At 44.6% G+C, this 20000-nt stretch overlaps 1 protein-coding gene across 1 annotated transcript in view; it reads left to right on the top strand.

Annotated features, from left to right (window-relative positions):
• CORO2A (coronin 2A) overlaps positions 1-20000 on the top strand; it is a 287230-nt gene that overhangs the window by 226279 nt on the left and 40951 nt on the right. The window contains exons 6-8 of the mRNA XM_075316071.1: positions 1407-1523; positions 9283-9387; positions 9463-9559. Coding sequence (XP_075172186.1) covers positions 1407-1523; positions 9283-9387; positions 9463-9559 — 319 coding nt within the window. The remainder of the gene's footprint in view (positions 1-1406; positions 1524-9282; positions 9388-9462; positions 9560-20000) is intronic.

Genomic DNA, 20000 nt, shown 5'->3' on the forward strand with positions numbered 1-20000 from the left:
CAATTGCATTACACTGGAGTAATGCGAGTGCAGTGCGAGAATCACATTAGCTGATAATTGAGGAGATGGGGAGATTACTCCCTCCCTCTCCTCCACAGTGCCCGCCCTGTCCTCCGCGGCTGTGCTATGATCGCAGGATCGCAGCACAGTGGCATGACACTCGACTTATGGGGGCTTTACACGCTACGATATCGTTAATGTTTTATCGTCGGCGTCACGTTGTTTGTGACGCACATTTGGTGTCATTAACGATATCGCAGCGTGTAACAGTTTTTTGCGATCTAAAACAATCGCAAAAGCGGCAAAAATAGTTTGCCGTGTAGAGGTCGTTCTATAACAAAAAATCGCTTATTTCTCAGTAGCGATGTTGTTCCTCGTTCCTGCGGCAGCACACATCACTGTGTGTGACACCGCAGGAGCAAGGAACATCTCCTTATCTGCGTCCACCGGCTATGCGGAAGGAAGGAGGTGGGCGGGATGTTTACGTCCCACTCATCTCCACCCCTCCGCTTCTATTGGCCGCCTGCTGTGTGACGTCGCTGTGACGCCGCACGATCCGCCCCTTTAGGATGGAGGCGAGACGCCGGCCAGAGCGACGTCGCAGGACAGGTAGCGAGACCGCAGCGTGTAAAGCCCGCTTTACTCTCCAGCAGAGCGGGAGCTAAGTTTTATGCGATTGACTCGCAATAAAGCCCATGTGTCCCCAGCCTTCATGATGAGATGGGGCTGTACAGAGATCATATCATATGGAGGACTACATGGTAGCAGGGTTGCCAGCCCTTTAGTGACAATCTTCTACTGATAAAACTATAAAAAATGGCCTGAAATATTCAACCTTTCATCACTTTGTAGAAAATGCACAGTCCACACCATCTTCAATAGATTTACTTTCTATATCAGTGACATTGTATCCCGAGATTAGAGATGAGCGAACTTGATGTTTGTGGTTTGACCACAGGCTACAAAACACCCCCCAAGAGTTTGGGTGAGTTACGAGTGCAAACCACTGAAGCAAGCCGTGCTGTGCTTGGGTATGATTGATGCTCAGCCCAGTGCTTGAGGTGTTTGAATGGCTTGCACTGAGGGTAAAATCAGCGTGATGAGATGTACTGTGCGCACACAAGAAAACAAAAAAAACCCACCACAACACCCACCCTCCCCCAGAAGTGTTCTGCTTATGGCTGCATGTAGGCAGAAGACGCGAACTGCCCAATTACTGACTTCCATTGAGGTTCGGTTCAAGTTTAGATAAAGTTCAACTCTGCCCTCCGAACTGAGTTTCCAAAGGTTCATCATCTCTAAAAGATACGTCCCTGCATGTTTTACTATACTATTATTGTGTTTTTAATATATTTTGTGATCTTGCCACAGTAGTTTTATTTATTCTATACATATTGGTTTTATAGGAATCGGATGGTAAGAATCACAAAGCCAGCAAAGTTTTGTTTCTGGGAACCAAGAAGAAACTGATTTCAGCTGGGGCATCTCAGTGGAATAACAGACAAGTTGCCCTCTGGGATCAAGTACGTGTTATTAGATATCTCCCAAATGATGAAGACTAAAATATTTTGAATCTCTATGGGACCGAGATGGCATTAATTCATTTTGCACAATAATATATATTCATATATAAGAACAAAACTGCTTTATAGCACAAGGCAGATCAAAAAGCATATCTCAGCATATAGCAGCTCTCTATTCTAACTAAAGTGCCATTTGCTGATCTGAGGCGTACATAGAAATCTGGGAGCTGTATATCAAAGATTAAATTGAGGCTTCCCCATGGGCCCAAAGCTGTTTTTGAGCAACCCATCAAATGTTCACAATATTATCATGGGGAACTAGGGGTAACAAAGGGCCTTCTTCACCTGTCTAATATCTTAGCTGCCATAGTCTCTATTCACATTGGCAAGTAATGCGGGTTAAAGGGAACCTATCAGCAGATTTGGGGCCTATAAGCTGCGGCCACCACTGGGCTCTTATATACAGCATTCTAACATGCTGTATATAAGAGCTCAGGCCGCTGTGTAGAACGTAAAATGCACTTTATAATACTTAAAACGGTCACTTCGGTGGAGTTGGGCCATGTGGGCATCTCTTTTCTCCGGGTACGGCGCCTCCTTTTTCGGCCATCTTCGTCCTCCTTCTGAAGCCTGAGTGCATTACGCGTCCTACGTCATACACACTCGCCGGTTCTGCGTAGGCACACTACAATACTTTGATCTGCCATGCTCAGGGCAGATCAAAGTGCGCCTGTGCAGGACCTCAATGCCGGCAAGTGTGGATGACGTAGGACGCGTCATGCACCGCGGCTTCAGAAGATGGAGGACGAAGATGGGCAAAAGAGGCGCCAGCATCGGAAAACGAAGATACCCATATGACCCAAATCCACCGTAGCGGCGTTTAGGTGAGTATTATGAAGTGATTTTTATGTTCTACACAGCGGCCTGGGCTCTTATATACAGTATGTTAGAATGCTGTATATAAGAGCCTAGTGGTGGTGGCCGCAGCTTATAGGGCAGAAAACTGGCGACAGGTTCTCTTTAAACTGCTGTTATCAGGACTAGCTCCAATCACCGCAAATACCAGAGGGTCTATGTTGTGTAGAACAGCCAGCACACCGTGGATATGCAAGGGGCTGAGCCTGTGAGCCCACTCCATACAAATCCTCCTGACCGCTGCTGAGCGTACACAGTGTATGACGGGAGAAGTCGGTGAATGTCAGGTATGAGGCACAACTCTTTGGCATTGAACCCTACCTCTTTAAGCGGTCACATGGCTACTAATGCCAATCGCCCTTAAACAACCATTTACAGTTAGGTCCAGAAATATTTGGACAGTGACACAAGTTTTGTTATTTTAGCTGTTTACAAAAACATGTTCAGAAATACAATTATATATATAATATGGGCTGAAAGTGCACACTCCCAGCTGCAATATGAGAGTTTTCACATCCAAATCGGAGAAAGGGTTTAGGAATCATAGCTCTGTAATGCATAGCCTCCTCTTTTTAAAGGGACCAAAAGTAATTGGACAAGGGACTCTAAGGGCTGCAATTAACTCTGAAGGCGTCTCCCTCGTTAACCTGTAATCAATGAAGTAGTTAAAAGGTCAGGGGTTGATTACAGGTGTGTGGTTTTGCATTTGGAAGCTGTTGCTGTGACCAGACAACATGCGGTCTAAGGAACTCTCAATTGAGGTGAAGCAGAACATCCTGAGGCTGAAAAAAAAGAAAAAATCCATCAGAGAGATAGCAGACATGCCTGGAGTAGCAAAATCAATAGTCGGGTACATTCTGAGAAAAAAGGAATTGACTGGTGAGCTTGGGAACTCAAAAAGGCCTGGGCGTCCACGGATGACAACAGTGGTGGATGATCGCCGCATACTTTCTTTGGTGAAGAAGAACCCGTTCACAACATCAACTGAAGTCCAGAACACTCTCAGTGAAGTAGGTGTATCTGTCTCTAAGTCAACAGTAAAGAGAAGACTCCATGAAAGTAAATACAAAGGGTTCACATCTAGATGCAAACCATTCATCAATTCCAAAAATAGACAGGCCAGAGTTAAATTTGCTGAAAAACACCTCATGAAGCCAGCTCAGTTCTGGAAAAGTATTCTATGGACAGATGAGACAAAGATCAACCTGTACCAGAATGATGGGAAGAAAAAAGTTTGGAGAAGAAAGGGAACGGCACATGATCCAAGGCACACCACATCCTCTGTAAAACATGGTGGAGGCAACGTGATGGCATGGGCATGCATGGCTTTCAATGGCACTGGGTCACTTGTGTTTATTGATGACATAACAGCAGACAAGAGTAGCCAGATGAATTCTGAAGTGTACCGGGATATACTTTCAGCCCAGATTCAGCCAAATGCCGCAAAGTTGATCGGACGGCGCTTCATAGTACAGATGGACAATGACCCCAAGCATACAGCCAAAGCTACCCAGGAGTTCATGAGTGCAAAAAAGTGGAACATTCTGCAATGGCCAAGTCAATCACCAGATCTTAACCCAATTGAGCATGCATTTCACTTGCTCAAATCCAGACTTAAGACGGAAAGACCCACCAACAAGCAAGACCTGAAGGCTGCGGCTGTAAAGGCCTGGCAAAGCATTAAGAAGGAGGAAACCCAGTGTTTGGTGATGTCCATGGGTTCCAGACTTAAGGCAGTGATTGCCTCCAAAGGATTCGCAACAAAATATTGAAAATAAAAATATTTTGTTTGGGTTTGGTTTATTTGTCCAATTACTTTTGACCTCCTAAAATGTGGAGTGTTTGTAAAGAAATGTGTACAATTCCTACAATTTCTATCAGATATTTTTGTTCAAACCTTCAAATTAAACGTTACAATCTGCACTTGAATTCTGTTGTAGAGGTTTCATTTCAAATCCAATGTGGTGGCATGCAGAGCCCAACTCGCGAAAATTGTGTCACTGTCCAAATATTTCTGGACCTAACTGTATATGAATGCTTGTTTCTGATCATTGCTCCACATGAACGTGTCAAGCTAAGGAATGACAAAACGCTTGTTTGTTGTTCGCATGTTTTATGTGAACATCTAAAAGTATTGTTTATAGAGAGCACATCATGTAAGCAGGGGATATTCTTCCAACTATATGACCTGTGATATGAGTGTTCATACAAATAGTTTGTATCAAGCCCCCCTGATAATTGTAGCATGTAACTGTAACTAGTCAATTGGCGCTCATTATTATTGCCTTGTAAAATGACTGTTTACTTTGACACACATCTTAGTGTATCTTGTTGTCGCATTCTCCTTTAGACTGTTTACAGGCAATCTGTCACTATCTTTTTGCTGACCCATCTTAGAGCGTCATGATGTAGGGGCGGAGACCTTCATTCCAGTGATTTCACTTATTGGGCTGCTTGCTGAAGTTTTGATAAAATCACTATTTTAGCTGCTGCATATCTAGCAGTTCCTTGAATGCTGAGCTCTGTGTAACCCTGTCTACACAACTGATTTCTGCATACACTGCATAGGCAGAAACATGCCAATCAATAGAGGAGGCGGGGTTATACAAAACTCATGAATATAGAGGACTATATGGCAGCAGGTTTACAGTTTGTTTTTTTGGGGTTTTTTTTTTTAGTAATCTCCTTCTGATAACACAGTGATTTTATCAAAACTACCGTATTTTTCGGACTATAAGACGCACCGGACTATAAGACGCACCCTGGTTTTAGAGGAGGAAAATAGGAAAATAAAACTTTAAGCAAAAAAATGTGGTCATGACACACTGTTATGGGGCGAGGATCTGCTGCTGACACTGTTATGGGGGTAATGTCCCCAAATTCTCTACTAAGGTACCCCATCCTGGTAATGATCCTCCTGCCTTGTATATGATCCTGCTATAAACCCCCATCCTGCTTATATACCAGCATCCTGTTCATATACCCCCATCCTGTTCATATACCCCCATCCTGTTCATATACCCCCATCTTGTTCATATACCCCCATCTTGTTCATATACCCCCATCCTGTTCATATAGCCCCCATCCATCCTGTTCATATAGCCCCCATCCTGTTCATATACCCCCCCATCCTGTTCATATACCCCCCATCCGGTTCATATACCCCCCATCCGGTTCATATACCCCCCATCCTGTTCATATACCCCCCATCCGTCCTGCTCATATACTCCCATCCTGTTCATATACCCCCATCCTGTTCATATACCCCCATCCTGTTCATATACCCCCCATCCATCCTGCTCATATACTCCCATCCTGTTCATATACCCCCATCCTGTTCATATACCCCCATCCTGTTCATATACCCCCCATCCATCCTGTTCATATACCCCCAATCCTGTTCATATACTTCCATCCTGTTCATATACTCCCATCCATCCTGCTCATATACTCCCCATCCATCCTGCTCATATACTTCCATCCTGTTCATATACTTCCATCCTGTTCATATACTCCCATCCTGTTCTTATACTTCCATCCTGTTCATATACCCCCCCATCCCTCCTGCTCATATACTCCCATCCTGCTATATGCCCCCATCGTGCTCATATACCATCCTGGTATATGGCCTGTATCCTATAGCACAGAGAAAAAAAAACAAACGTTTATACTCACCTTTTCCTCACTCCCTCCAGCACCGATCATCTTCCTCTCTGCGCCGCTGACCTGTGTGTGTGGAGCCGTTCCCCTGCAGCACGCGATGTCTTCCTGTCTGTGCCGATCAGCTGACCAGAACAGATCAGCTGACCGGCACAGACAGGAAGACATCGCGTGCTGCGGGGGAACGGCTCCACACACGGGGACGGGTGAGTGTACTGATTCACTGCACCCCGCGCTGATAATGATGTGCGGGGGGCAGTGAATACAGCCGCACATGATCACTCCAGGCTGTAATTGCCAGGGGTGATCATGTGGACCGGCTCTTTACTATGCACGCGTCCCCGCTCGTCCTCCCACCCACCTGTCAGCGCCGGCTTCTGCGCTGAGAAATGGGCGGGAGGATAGGCGTGCATATGTAATGAGCGGGCACACGTGGTCACGGCAGGCTGCTATAGTAGCCTGCTCGTGCCCCCGATGACCCGCTCCACCGCAGCACCCTCATTCCCCGCAGCCACAGTCAGACCATAAGACGCACCCCCAACTTTCCCCCAACATTTGGGGGGAAAAAAAGTGCGTCTTATGGTCCGAAAAATACGTTACATCATGTAGCCTTGTAAGTGACAGGGTTTCTGTCACTACATTATTCTGCCATCAGATTGAGTGGCACAAAACTGGTGACAGATTCCATTTAAGATCTTGGGTATTCTATGGTATTTACTGTACCAGCAACTCAAAACAATGAAGAAACTACTGCCTATAAATGCATAAGCACATGTATGTTTAATACCACTAAATGCTATGGTTAGTGGCGGATCAGCTTACAGTAATATCAGCAGCTGTAGCTCGTAACGTAGATGTATACAAGGAGCTCTACACTATCTTATTGTGGCAGGTACATCATTACACAGTCTATATGCTGCCTTCACATTTCACATCAAATCTTCCAAAGTTTCTAAAGATTTATTCCATATAAGCAAAATACAGACATAAATTACGTGTTTCGGATATTAGTGAGCCTTTTTTTTTCAAACACATCTGAAAGGCTCACTAATAGCCGAAACATGTAATTTTACGCCTGTATTTTGCTTATATGGAATAAATCCGTATAAACTTTGGAAGTTTTGGAGTGCCTGTCCTTTATTCAAGTTATATACTATGGATGCCTTCTTCGGACACGTGCACCTTGGATTGTGTGCCCCCTGGAACACTTATTTCTTCACATTTCACACTGAGATCCACACTGGATGGGGTGGGGTGTTTTTTTTCCCCTCATAAGAGAGATTAGATCCTAGTAAAAAGGGTTTGGAAACGTTTTTCACTTTAGATATTTGAGACAGTGGATCTCCCCAAAAGCAGTGTGAAGGCACAATTGTTTGATTTACACATCAATACTAAAGAGAATCTGTCACCCCATTTGATGTATCTAACCTATTAACCCTAGAACGCGCAACCATAGAAATCTACAATAGAAAACAAGTAACCTAGCAGGCCTGCAAGGCCCCAGGTATGCGTTCTAGGGTTAATGTGAACATACAGATAATAGAGTGCTTAAAATAATCATGCCTGTATGCCTCATATCGGAAACCTTCTTTTAGATAAAACATCTTTTATCCCTCTATGTAAATGGGGTCTTCCAGGCTATGGGGCGAATGGTGCCCGGAAGATAGCCCTACCTACTTCATTAGCGTAGCTGTTGCCTCCCAGTATCCAATTGCTGACGTTCCACTGTAGTGTTGAGCGTTGGCTTCATGTTTCTTCTGCTCAGGTGGCTGATTACTGGAGCTGCAGCAAACAGGAAGCCAATGTGTCAAATGGAGTTACAGATACCCTTTAGTACTACAATCTATTTAATTTATACCACAACCATGGGAAATTTAAATGATCCGAAGGTTACTAAAAGAGATTCATGCAAGACATTAGAATAAAATAATCTTTATTAAAATACATATAAAAAAGGGAGACTTATGTAGGGGAAACACCTATGAGGGAACATATAGATAGCCTGGAGTTCCAAGGAAAAGAAGGGGTTAAGCTGCAGTCACCATGTGGTGCAATAACTAAAGTGCATGCATCTATATACGGTAATGACCGATAAATATCCACACCACTGGTTGCTCAGCTTATACACCAAGGTTCCTACATACCTATCACAATACCAAGTATAATGTAGGTTACAATTGGGTTACCTGAATAAATAAGTAAATGGAGTCCCAGTCAGAATGTCCCTCAACCATGATGTGTGTTTCACCCAGCTTCTTCTAGGGGTGTGTTTACATTTATTTTGCCAAATTGATGAAAGCATGAAGCTGTGGACAGAAATTAATTGTACAAAGAGCAGCTGCCCACCCTCTGCTGATGGACAGGTTGCTGATTATGAACAGTAGACCAATAATCGGGAGAAAGCTGTCATTCAGTGAAGAGAAGCGATAGTTTGTCAATGCGCCAGGCTTTAATAATAAAATGCAAGCTGAGCTGAAATACCCCATATTCATAACATATGACTAATGAAAAGCACGCTGTACATTGTTTTCTTAGCATTAAAAAACACACTTTACTGACATTAGCGCTGGTTGCATGAAGTCAGTGGCCTAAGCTCTACTGGTGCATACATTGTTGCACTTCTGACCTCTAGTGGAGGCAAATGATTATAACAATCTTTCAGCCTACTCTTTATTTTTTTTCTTTATACTTGCTATGTAGCACAAATTGGTATATTGTAAACAATCAATGGGCGTTTATAGGTAAACTGTTCCCAGCAGCCTTTACCTAAGCAAATAAACATAATTTCCGTTTCCTGTTCTGTCATAGGAACGGAAAAAAAAATAACGATGATGCCGGATCCGTCACATGATGGATACCAATGGTATCCAGGCTTGAGTTGCCATCATGTTGTCAGTCATTTTACTGGAAAAAAATAGAATGCATTTTTTTTTCTGCTCTTTGGAGTTGAGTCTGAGTCTTCCACCCGGAGTCTCCAGCTCAGAGGAGAACAAAGCCTAATACACATTTGAGCTAACACTGTGATGTTGAGGCATATGCATTTACAGCAGAGCCATTTGTCAACTCCTTTATTACAAAATCCGCACATAACCTATTTTATAATTCTTGTAATTTTGTATTTGGTTTGTGTATATTGTAAAGTACTGTGTACAGTGTATAATATATGCTTATTTTAACATTTCAGGATGACCTCTCTGTGCCTTTACATCAGGAGGAATTGGATGGCTCCTCAGGGGTACTCTTCCCCTTTTTTGACAATGATACCAATATGCTGTATTTAGCAGGCAAGGTAGGTGTTTGTAAACCTGTTTCACACTACATGATATAAGTTCATAATAATCTAAACAATTGTATTTCTCAATAGGGAGAGGGGAATATCAGATACTATGAAGTCAATCCTCAGAAGCCTTACTTCCAATATTTGAATGAATATAGATCTTCCTTACCTCAAAAAGGAATAGGTGAGCTGTTAATATCATGTACTTCATATTCCACTCCACCATGTCCCCTTGTCAAGACCAGTGTGAACAACACTGGTCTTGGTGAATAAGGGCGTATATGCTACATTTTCTGATCCAGCATTAAATCCAATTGGTGCAGCAACTGATTCTCTAGATCATTAGAAACATTCCCATAGTACGGCACTGGTTCCTATATCCAATTCAGTGTGGTACAAAAATACCAGAAGGAGGGGAAAAAAAAGCCAAATGGCTACATGTATGAAATGAGCCCTTAAAATAAAACCGAAGACTAAAGGGTGCTTTATACGCTGCGACATCGCTAGCGATTGCTAGCGATGTCGCGAGAGATAGCACCCGCCCCCGTCGTTCTTGCGATATGTGGTGATCGCTGCCATAGCGAACAATATCCCTACGGTAGCGTCACACGCACATACCTGCTTAGCGACGTCGCTGTTGCTGCCGAACAATCCCTCCTTCAAGGGGGAGGTGCGTTCGGCGTCACTAAGCGGCCGCCCAATAGCAGAAGAGGGGCGGAGGTGAGCAGCCGGAACATGCCGCCCACTTCCTTCCTTCCGCATTGCCAGTGGATGCAGGTAAGGAGATGTTCGTCGTTTCTACGCTGTCACACATAGCGATGTGTGATGCCGTAGGAACGACGAACAACCAGCGGCATGCACCACCAACGATATTATGAAAAGGAGCGACATGTCAACAATCAACGATTTTTGACGTTTTTGTGATCGTTGATCGTCGCTCCTAGGTGTCACACTGCAATGTCGCTAACGACTCCGGATGTGCGTCACTAACGACGTGACCCCCGACGATATATAGTTAGCGATCTCGCAGCATGTAAAGCACCCTTAACATGGATGGTATGGGAAGTGTCTGTCCCCATAATCACTCCCTTGTATACACCAATAATCCTAAATGTATCAGTGCAATTTGTATCGATCTAATAACATTATTGGCATGAACAAAAGCCTAATTTCTCCTCAGTACGTTTGTCATGGTAGATGCTGTGTTCAAAGTGTACTTAACTTGGGTGGGCACCATAGCTGTGGTTGGTGAACGTTTACATTTTTGACCACTCAGTAAATTGTAGTGGATACAAGTTAATACTGTCTATTTAAATTGGGGATACTTCTTTCCCGTAGACCAGGGGTGGGGAACCTTTTTACTGCCGGGGGCCATTTGGAATTTTCTACCAACCTTCGGGGGTCGCACCAGATTATCAACTTGAAAACGACCAGGCTATATTTGGTCAAACAATTAATTAACTCACCCCTAATGTGGTGGCTGGAGCGGCTGTGATGTTCGGTGATATTGATCATTTTGTTTCTCACAACTGCTTTTCCAGGTTTGTCTTGGTCTGGAGAGGCTGGGGGCATACACATCACAGGAGAAGCTGGGCCATATACATCACTGGAGACACTGAGGCATATACATCCCAGGAGAGGCTGCGTCATATACATTCCAGAAGAGGCTGGGGCATATACATCACAGGAGGGACTGGGGCGTATATATCACAGGAGGAGCGTATACATCACAGGAGATGCTGAGCATGGACAGCACTAGTGGCGGGCACAGACAGCACTATGCGGCAGCACGAACAGCACTATGCGGCACAACGGACAGCACTATGCGGCACGACGGACGGCACGATGCGGCACGACGGACGGCACGATGCGGCACGACGGACGGCACGATGCGGCACGACGGACGGCACGATGCGGCACGACGGACGGCACGATGCGGCACGACGGACGGCACGATGCGGCACGACGGACGGCACGATGCGGCACGACGGACGGCACGATGCGGCACGACGGACGGCACGATGCGGCACGACGTACGGCACGATGCGGCACGACGCGGCACGACATGCGGCACGACGGGCGGCACTATGCGGCACGACGGGCGGCACTATGCGGCACGACGGGCGGCACTATGCGGCACGACGGGCGGCACTATGCGGCACGACGGGCGGCACTATGCGGCACGACGGGCGGCACTATGCGGCACGACGGGCGGCACTATGCGGCACTACGGGCGGCACTATGCGGCAAAACGGGCGGCACTATGCGGCACAACGGGCGGCACTATGCGGCACAACAGGCGGCACAACGGACAGCACTAGGTGGCAGCACAGAGAGCACTAGGTGGCAGCACAGAGCACTAGGTGGCAGCACAGAGAGCACTGACAGTGACAGCACTAGAAGGCAGCACGGAGAGCATTAGGTGACAGCACTAGGAGGCAGCAGGGAGAGCACTAGGAGGCAGCAGGGAGAGCACTAGGAGGCAGCAGGGAGAGCACTATGTGGCAGCACTGACAGCACTAGGAGGCTGCACAGATTAAACAGCACTGAGGGGTTACACACAGTACTAGGGGGTACACAGCACTGGATGGGGGGCAGCGATGGGTTGCATACTCACAGTACAAGGGGAGGAGGAGTCACACAGCACATGTACGGGAGGCATGTACAGCAGGGAGGCATCTGCTGCACCACTTCTGTGACTGGAGCACAGCGCGCTGTTTACCCCGCCCACAAGGTAAACCCTCAGCACTCGAGCACAGTCCCGGGTTCAGTCTAGAATGTACGGGCTGTAGTCAGGTCCCGAAAAGAGCCCGTACATTCTAGTACGGGCTGCAATCAGGATCTGGAAAAAGCCCGTACATTCTATCATCTACCCAGAACGCACTGGGATTTTAAAGGGCCGGCGGCTGGCAAAAGCGCGAGTGCCGCTCGAGCACTGGGGTAGCCTGGAATGTGCCCGGGGGCCGCATTAAATGTCATGTCGGAGGTTCCCCACCCCTGCTGTAGACATTTAGGGACTTGAAAATTATGGATCCCTTTAGGTAATTGGTGCTGCTGAATCCATCTGTGAGAATGACCAGTTCATAATTTGTCATAAATGTGGATACAAGTAAACAGTTAGAGGCATCCCTTGCACTCCTACATTCTCAGATTAGCTGCAGTTTTAGATCAGCACAGGGAAAGAAGGGTGAGCCGTCGTTGAGTGGGGGTGCCGTTTCGCAATACTAGGACGCCAACCTCCACGGCAAGGTAGGAAAAGTAAGAGGGCAATTGGCCAAATCCTGTCTCATAAACTGTAGCACTTTACATTTTTTGTATTTGTGTGTTTGTTTTTTGGATATCTGATTTTAAATGAATTCAATAAAATATTTTTTTAGGTTTTTTTTCATATATGGTTTTTCACTAAGTAACTAACAAAAGTGGATTCATTAACAATCATCCATAAATTTACTATTCTATTAGACTGGTTATTTACCTTAAGGATGCTGAGTGACCGCCAATATGATTGCCAACATGGTCAACATACATTGTTTTGTAGCTACTCCTATTTCTGAATCAATTATCTGACCATTTATATAGTACGTAGCACCCATAGACCCCAGCAGAAATGAATTTTTACCAAGACAAAGACCTTGGGCCGATTCATCAAGACTGATGTGCTTCTTCATGAATCTGGAGGACCAGACAAGTGGCGTGCACCTCTTTGTGTACTTCGCCAAATCATACTTCAGTCTCTACTCCTGTCATGCCTCAGTTCCACTTAGCTTTGTCACAGATGTGCGAAAATAGCAGGAATGCCAACAGTTGCATTATTTCAGGGGAGTTTCCAGTTGCTCCACATTTATGCGACTTTTCAAAGCTATTTATGCCATGGTAGCACAAGGCATATTCCAAAAAAAGAAAACCCACGTACTTAACTAATTAATAAATTAATGAAATAAATAGACACAGGCAGTTTGTGGAAGAAAGGTGGCCGTGATGGTTTATTAAGAGTAACCAATACATACATTAATCAACACAAAAAATTACCAATAACTCATCAACATATTTAAACTGTAAAATGCATGATGTTACACCATCATGCAACCACTACTTCACCATTACCAAGCAAATCCACCCAGGAAACCTGGGTGATTTTTCCCTCTAATAAAACATCACGACAAAAAACCCATAAATAAGGGGCGGGCGGGCGGGTGTCTCTTCAATCTTCATCAGCTGGACTGCCAGCTGACAGGTCAGTCACCCATATTTATACTTGAATTTCCCGCATAAAATTATTAACAGCCAATCATCTTAAAAGGAAAAAAGGCGCGCGACAGCTGGTTCAAACCAGCTCACTCAGCTGTCCGCGTTACGTCACCTTACCTCACTGACAATAAACGAATTAACCATTTACACACCCTCAGTATTAGAAATTACAATCATGAAAATGCCTGTGCGACCATAGCAACCCTCGCTAAAGGCTATAGGGTTTTTCCATGGTAGCACAAGGCATATTCCAAAAAAAGAAAACCCACGTACTTAACTAATTAATAAATTAATGAAATAAATAGACACAGGCAGTTTGTGGAAGAAAGGTGGCCGTGATGGTTTATTAAGAGTAACCAATACATACATTAATCAACACAAAAAATTACCAATAACTCATCAACATATTTAAACTGTAAAATGCATGATGTTACACCATCATGCAACCACTACTTCACCATTACCAAGCAAATCCACCCAGGAAACCTGGGTGATTTTTCCCACAAGGACACGACTAACAAGTCGTGGCCCCCCCCAAACCACACAGCCACCTCTCCACCACAGACTGTAATCCTACATTAAAAATATCTAAACCTATATCAGACAAATGAACCCAGTCCTGTCTGAATAACCCCGGTGAAAAATCCTCCAAATCAATGTGTCGATAAGAAAAACCACCGACGGCTTTAAACATTTTTTCCATCTCCCTATTAATCCTCTTTTTGATCTTGTTCCTGAAAGAACCCCCATCAATGTTCCAAACTAACCGGGCTATCATTTCAGAATATACCAAAGTAGATTTAGGGAACATGCTTTTAATAGTAAACACATCTCTACGCATCCTAAAAAGCATTTCAAGCGTATTAATTTTCCCAATATCATTCCCACCCACATGTATAATGATTAAATCCGGGAAAGGTGCTCTGGATTTCAAATCATTCAGCACCTCACCCAGATCTAACCACCTAAGGCCCCTGTACCCAAACCAAAAAATTTGAATAGAATCCCGTTGAAATGACAGATTCTCAGTGTAGTTCCTTTGCCTAGCTCTCTTCTGAGCCCAAAAAATATAGGAGTGTCCTACAATCCATACCGTCAAAGGTCCTAAAATTAAAATGGTTAAAACAATAAATTAGGCCAAATATATGTCTTGAACCTCCTTGATTTCCAACGGCCAATGCACTTTATTGTGTCATCGCCTAACCCGAGCAGTGCCGCTTCAGTGGCAGCTCCGATCCTGAATGAGTGAGAAGAGATTTTTGGGGTACTTATATTTAACTCCAGAAGGCATTTTCTCAACACGCTATTAAACTGGAATATGGTAACTGGTTCCCCATTAGCATGTATTAAAAAGGAACCAGGTACCATAGGTCGGCAATGAAGCCAACTATTTACATTACTCACCGGACATACCTCTGAACCCAGAACTTTATTTAATGAAATGACCCGACCCTTGCCCAGTTGATCCGTTTTTGATTTCCGGATAGTGATCGATAATTGACCATTTAACACGGCTTCATCACTGACAGCTAAACCCGACAACTGTTTCTTGCTAATAGCTACCAACTCACTGATCCTTAATGCACCAAAAAACATGAGCACAAAACCTGTTTGAAATAAACATGTTTCCAAAGGATCATAACATACCAGTGGTAATGTTCTCCATAACTTCTCCAGTAAATGAAAAGAAATTGGACAACGCTTGTCTTGGCAGCAACCTGATCTTTTTAATCCTTTTAACACTTGTTTCACTGCAAAGAAACTATTCAATGGGGGGCTGCCATGCAACTTCAGAAAAAATGAAACCCCAGCAATAATCCTTGCCAGTGAAGCATAACTAATATTCTTATCCAATAAACCCTCTATGAATAATAAAGCAACCTCCCTATTAATTACAGAAAACCTCGAGTTCCTAGCTTCACAAAAATCACACCATCTCTTCCATGCGACTGAATAGCCAGCCCATGTTCTATCAGCCACTGAATTTTTGATCGCCCCACCAATCAAACCCCTAGAATATCCCAAAGGTGAGTAGGGCAAGGTGCTCCGTCTTGGTCGGCATCTGGGAGAAGATGCCGAAACTGCAACCACTGCTGGCGAGAAAGACAATCAGCCACAGTGTTCTTACTCTTATGCATATCAAGTGCTGCTTTTAACCATATATTAAACTTCAAGCACATTAATACTAAATGTCTCAAAATTTTCGCTGACCACACACATTTTGAGGACAATGTGTTGATAGAAAAAACCAACCCCTGATTGTCAGAAAGAAAAATTATCCTTTTATTCGCCAAAATCGGACCCCAGAGTACAACCGCTACCAGAATTGAAAACAACTCTAACACTATCTTGCTTTTTGTTATCCTACTAAGTACCCATGACTCCGGCCAGACACCAGCAGACCAATGGTTAGCAAGCACTAATCCAAATCCTTGAAAACAATCCACTCCTATAAAGAAGGATAGGGACTCTGATGACCGAAAATCCTCTTGCCAACAAGTAATACCATTAAAATCCTGGAGAAATTCAAACCAAATAGCCAAGTCTTCCTTCATGCCTACAGTAAGCCTAATATGGGACCGCGGAGACTTAACCCCTTTCGTCGCATCATAAAGGCTTCTGGAAAACACCCGGCCCATTGGAATGATCCTGAGTGCGAAATTCAATGATCCCAGCAAGGATTGCAAATCCTTCAAAACTGTCTTTTCCTTTAATAACATAACACCAATCAAGTATTTTAATTTAAGAACCTTCTCTTCCGGTAACATACATTCCATTCTAGTAGAGTCAATCACAATCCCTAAGAATTCTAACCTACAACACGGGTAAACCATCTTCTCGGATGCTAAAGGGACACCGAACAAATGAGCCAACTCCATAAATTTCAATAATAAATCCATACAAACTGAAGACTGACTAAAACCAACAAACAAAAAATCATCTAAATAATAACACCACCTACCTGTAACTCAAATTCTAACACCCATTGTAAAAAGGAAGAAAAAGCTTCAAAATATAAACAGGACAACGAAAAACCCATTGGTAAACACATGTCGAAATAAAACTTCCCGTCAAAACAAAAACCTAACGAATTAAAACCTGTTGGATTCACCGGCAACAGCCGAAACGCCGCCTTAATATCAGCTTTCGATAACAAGGCATTCCTACCAAACCGTCTTACCAAATTAACCGCCATATCAAAGGACGCGTATTTCACAGACGTACTGGCAGAGACAATCTCATCATTTAATGACCCACCTACTGGGTGCGACAAATGATGGATAAGTCTGTAACTGCCGACCTCTTTTTTGGGTACCAAACCCAATGGGGACACCCTGAAATTATCAAAAGGAGGAGAACTAAATGGCCCAGCAACTCTGCCGGCCTCAACTTCTTTCTCAATCTTCTCCCTAACCACTTCAGGAAACTCTTTAACTGAAGCCAAATTCTCAAACATACTACAACCTATCCCTTTAAATTCTGGCACAAAAAACCCCTCCGTAAAACCATTTAAGACCAACTCACGCTTCGCCTTGTCTGGGAAAAGGCCGAGCCATGGACGCATTTTTTCCACCTTCACTGGCGTCAATGCTTTTACTAAGCTGCTCTTTGAGTGAAGATCCCTGAGCACTAGATTGGGCAGTCTTTTTAAAGCATTTAGCCATGGGATGTGTTCCCCCACAAAATGAGCACTCATGTCGAAAACGACAATTGTTTAACCATTTACATGACGTCTCATTATATGCGAAACACACCCCTTTCTTCAAACTTTGAGTGTTATGTCTAACCCCAGTATTTCTCTGTGGAAGCATCAAATTCAACCAGAGCCCCACATCCTTCACCCCCCATTTAATGTGAGAGTGTACTGACATTTTTTGCCTAAACGATTCGTCGTAGATCAACCATGCCGTGCCCCCAAAATTTCGGTAGGCCTCAAGTATGATGTCTACGTGCTGAAAGAGACCACTACATAAGTCGGATCTCCTTTCCCCAAGAACAGCAGCATAGATAGAAAAGGATTGAATCCAATTATTAAAAGACCTAAAAGGTTTTTTCTTATCTTCATTATCCTGCTTGTCATCCTTCCTATGCAATCTATGCTGCTGTTCCCTATTAACTGGTAACAATGTAAATACATCAATAAACTCCCCATTCCAAATTCTTTCCTTAACAGAAGCACTCAAATGAAAACCAAGTGGCGATAAATCGCATGTAATAGCCTCTTTAAGGAAAGAATCAGGAATCCCTTGAACTCTATTGCTGCCCACTGAATTTGTTAAAGGTAATTGACTATTACCTTTAAAAATGTCCCTTAATGTACTAAACACTACGTCCCTAATGTTATTTGGGAAAATGTCATGCGCAGGGAAAGGGGTAGAAGGCTTCTCACCCCTCCTTACGTCCGGATGCTGGAGACTTCCATCCGACCCCTCATCGCTGGATCCAGACCCGACAGCGAACGGCTCCTCTTCGGGGCAACTCCGGACAGTCAGCTCCTCTTCTTGCCCTGCCGCTGGAGTAGGCATTCCGCCCACCCAGGCCCCGAGCGCCGCCGCTGCCCTAGAATCGCTCTTTTGCTTGGGCAGCGGCTGAACACTCCGGCCTCTGCTGCGCCCCCGGTCCATGGGCGCCGCCATCTTCTTCCTGTCATTCGGATCAGCTGACCCGGCACCACTTCCTGTAGCGGCGCCCGTCCCGGAGCGATGACGCTGCTGATCTCGCGATGCCGCCCCGCGAGACTTGGGACCCGACGTCTTCCTTCGCTCCGCTGCGCTCTTCCGCGATGCCGCCGCTGGAGGTGAGTATGCCTCCTTTCTTCTCCTCTTCCTCCGTAGACTCTTGTCAGCCGACTCTTCCGCCGCCACTTCTATATTCACGACCGGCGGCGCCTCCGCCGGCCGCACCGCTTCAGCCGACTCTGACGATGCCGATGGAGCTGCGACTTCAAGGCATGCTTTCAGCCACTCCTCGCCGCCTCGTTCTCCGGCTCTTCTTATCAGCTGCTGCAGGAGATCTTCCATGTCTTGTCTCTTCAATCTTCATCAGCTGGACTGCCAGCTGACAGGTCAGTCACCCATATTTATACTTGAATTTCCCGCATAAAATTATTAACAGCCAATCATCTTAAAAGGAAAAAAGGCGCGCGACAGCTGGTTCAAACCAGCTCACTCAGCTGTCCGCGTTACGTCACCTTACCTCACTGACAATAAACGAATTAACCATTTACACACCCTCAGTATTAGAAATTACAATCATGAAAATGCCTGTGCGACCATAGCAACCCTCGCTAAAGGCTATAGGGTTTTTCCAGACTACGACATTAATGTTTTGATGAATCGGGCCCCCCGTATTTGTGTTCTGTTTTCACTTGTTCTCTACCACCTATACTCATGCTGTTATTTTGAGGCTGGAGTCACACAAGTGTATATTCTCTCATGCAAGAGCTTAAGCTAATGACACTCGGATCAAACTCTGATCAGAGCTTGAGCTGAGCATCATTTACTGTGATCTGATTCTCTCGTATGTGTGAATCAGAACACGTGTGGAGAAGATGGAGAACTCAAATAATTCATGTTCTCCACTGTCTGAGTTGATGTAAATCAGTGATGACATCCGAGTGCAGTCCAATGCTTTGCATGCATTCATAGACTTGTATGGATGCGCGTGATTTGATATACCCTGCCACTCGCAACATGCTGCAAATTTTTTCTCTTATTGCCACTGAGACAGAGACTTGCAGTGAATCCAGCTGTACACTTCCTGCCTTCATCAGCGCACTGTGCATACCCAGGGAGGTGGGCTCATCCAACCATAAGCTTTGCAACAATTCAGTGGTAACAGCTACCTGAGTCCTGCGTCACTGATCCCTCCCTGGACATGCAAATTACTAGGAAGAGCTGGTGGTGATGCTGCTCTTGAAAAACATGTCACTCAAGCCCTCAAAGATGTGAGAACATGGTTAGTGGGAAGTTTAGTCCATGGAAAACAACGCACTCATGAATAGTCCCCGACTAATTAGCACATTGCCATCTCAGTTATAAAAATAATTTTCTGGAGACTCAAACATCTATAAGTCATAAAGTGGCTTCTGTCAAAGTTGATAAAAAGTTCAACAAAAAAGTAGTGGTGGTTTAGGGGGACTTGGGGAAACGTACAGGTTCCCTTTAACCACCACTTCAGCGTTGTTGGGGGTTTTTTTAACCCTGGAGTTATGTTAAAATATAAACTAAAGTCCCTTGCCCCCTGTCTTATACTCACCCTCTGAGTTTTCATCCTTTTTTGGCGGTGCTTCTGTCCCGCGGTGCCATCTTGTACCTGTAACTTCTGATTGGGAGGAAGTAAATAGTTATGTCACAAGCGCTCAATGCATCTATATG

The sequence above is a fragment of the Anomaloglossus baeobatrachus genome, chromosome 1 (assembly GCF_048569485.1).
Source record: "Anomaloglossus baeobatrachus isolate aAnoBae1 chromosome 1, aAnoBae1.hap1, whole genome shotgun sequence".
Taxonomy (NCBI): domain Eukaryota; kingdom Metazoa; phylum Chordata; class Amphibia; order Anura; family Aromobatidae; genus Anomaloglossus; species Anomaloglossus baeobatrachus.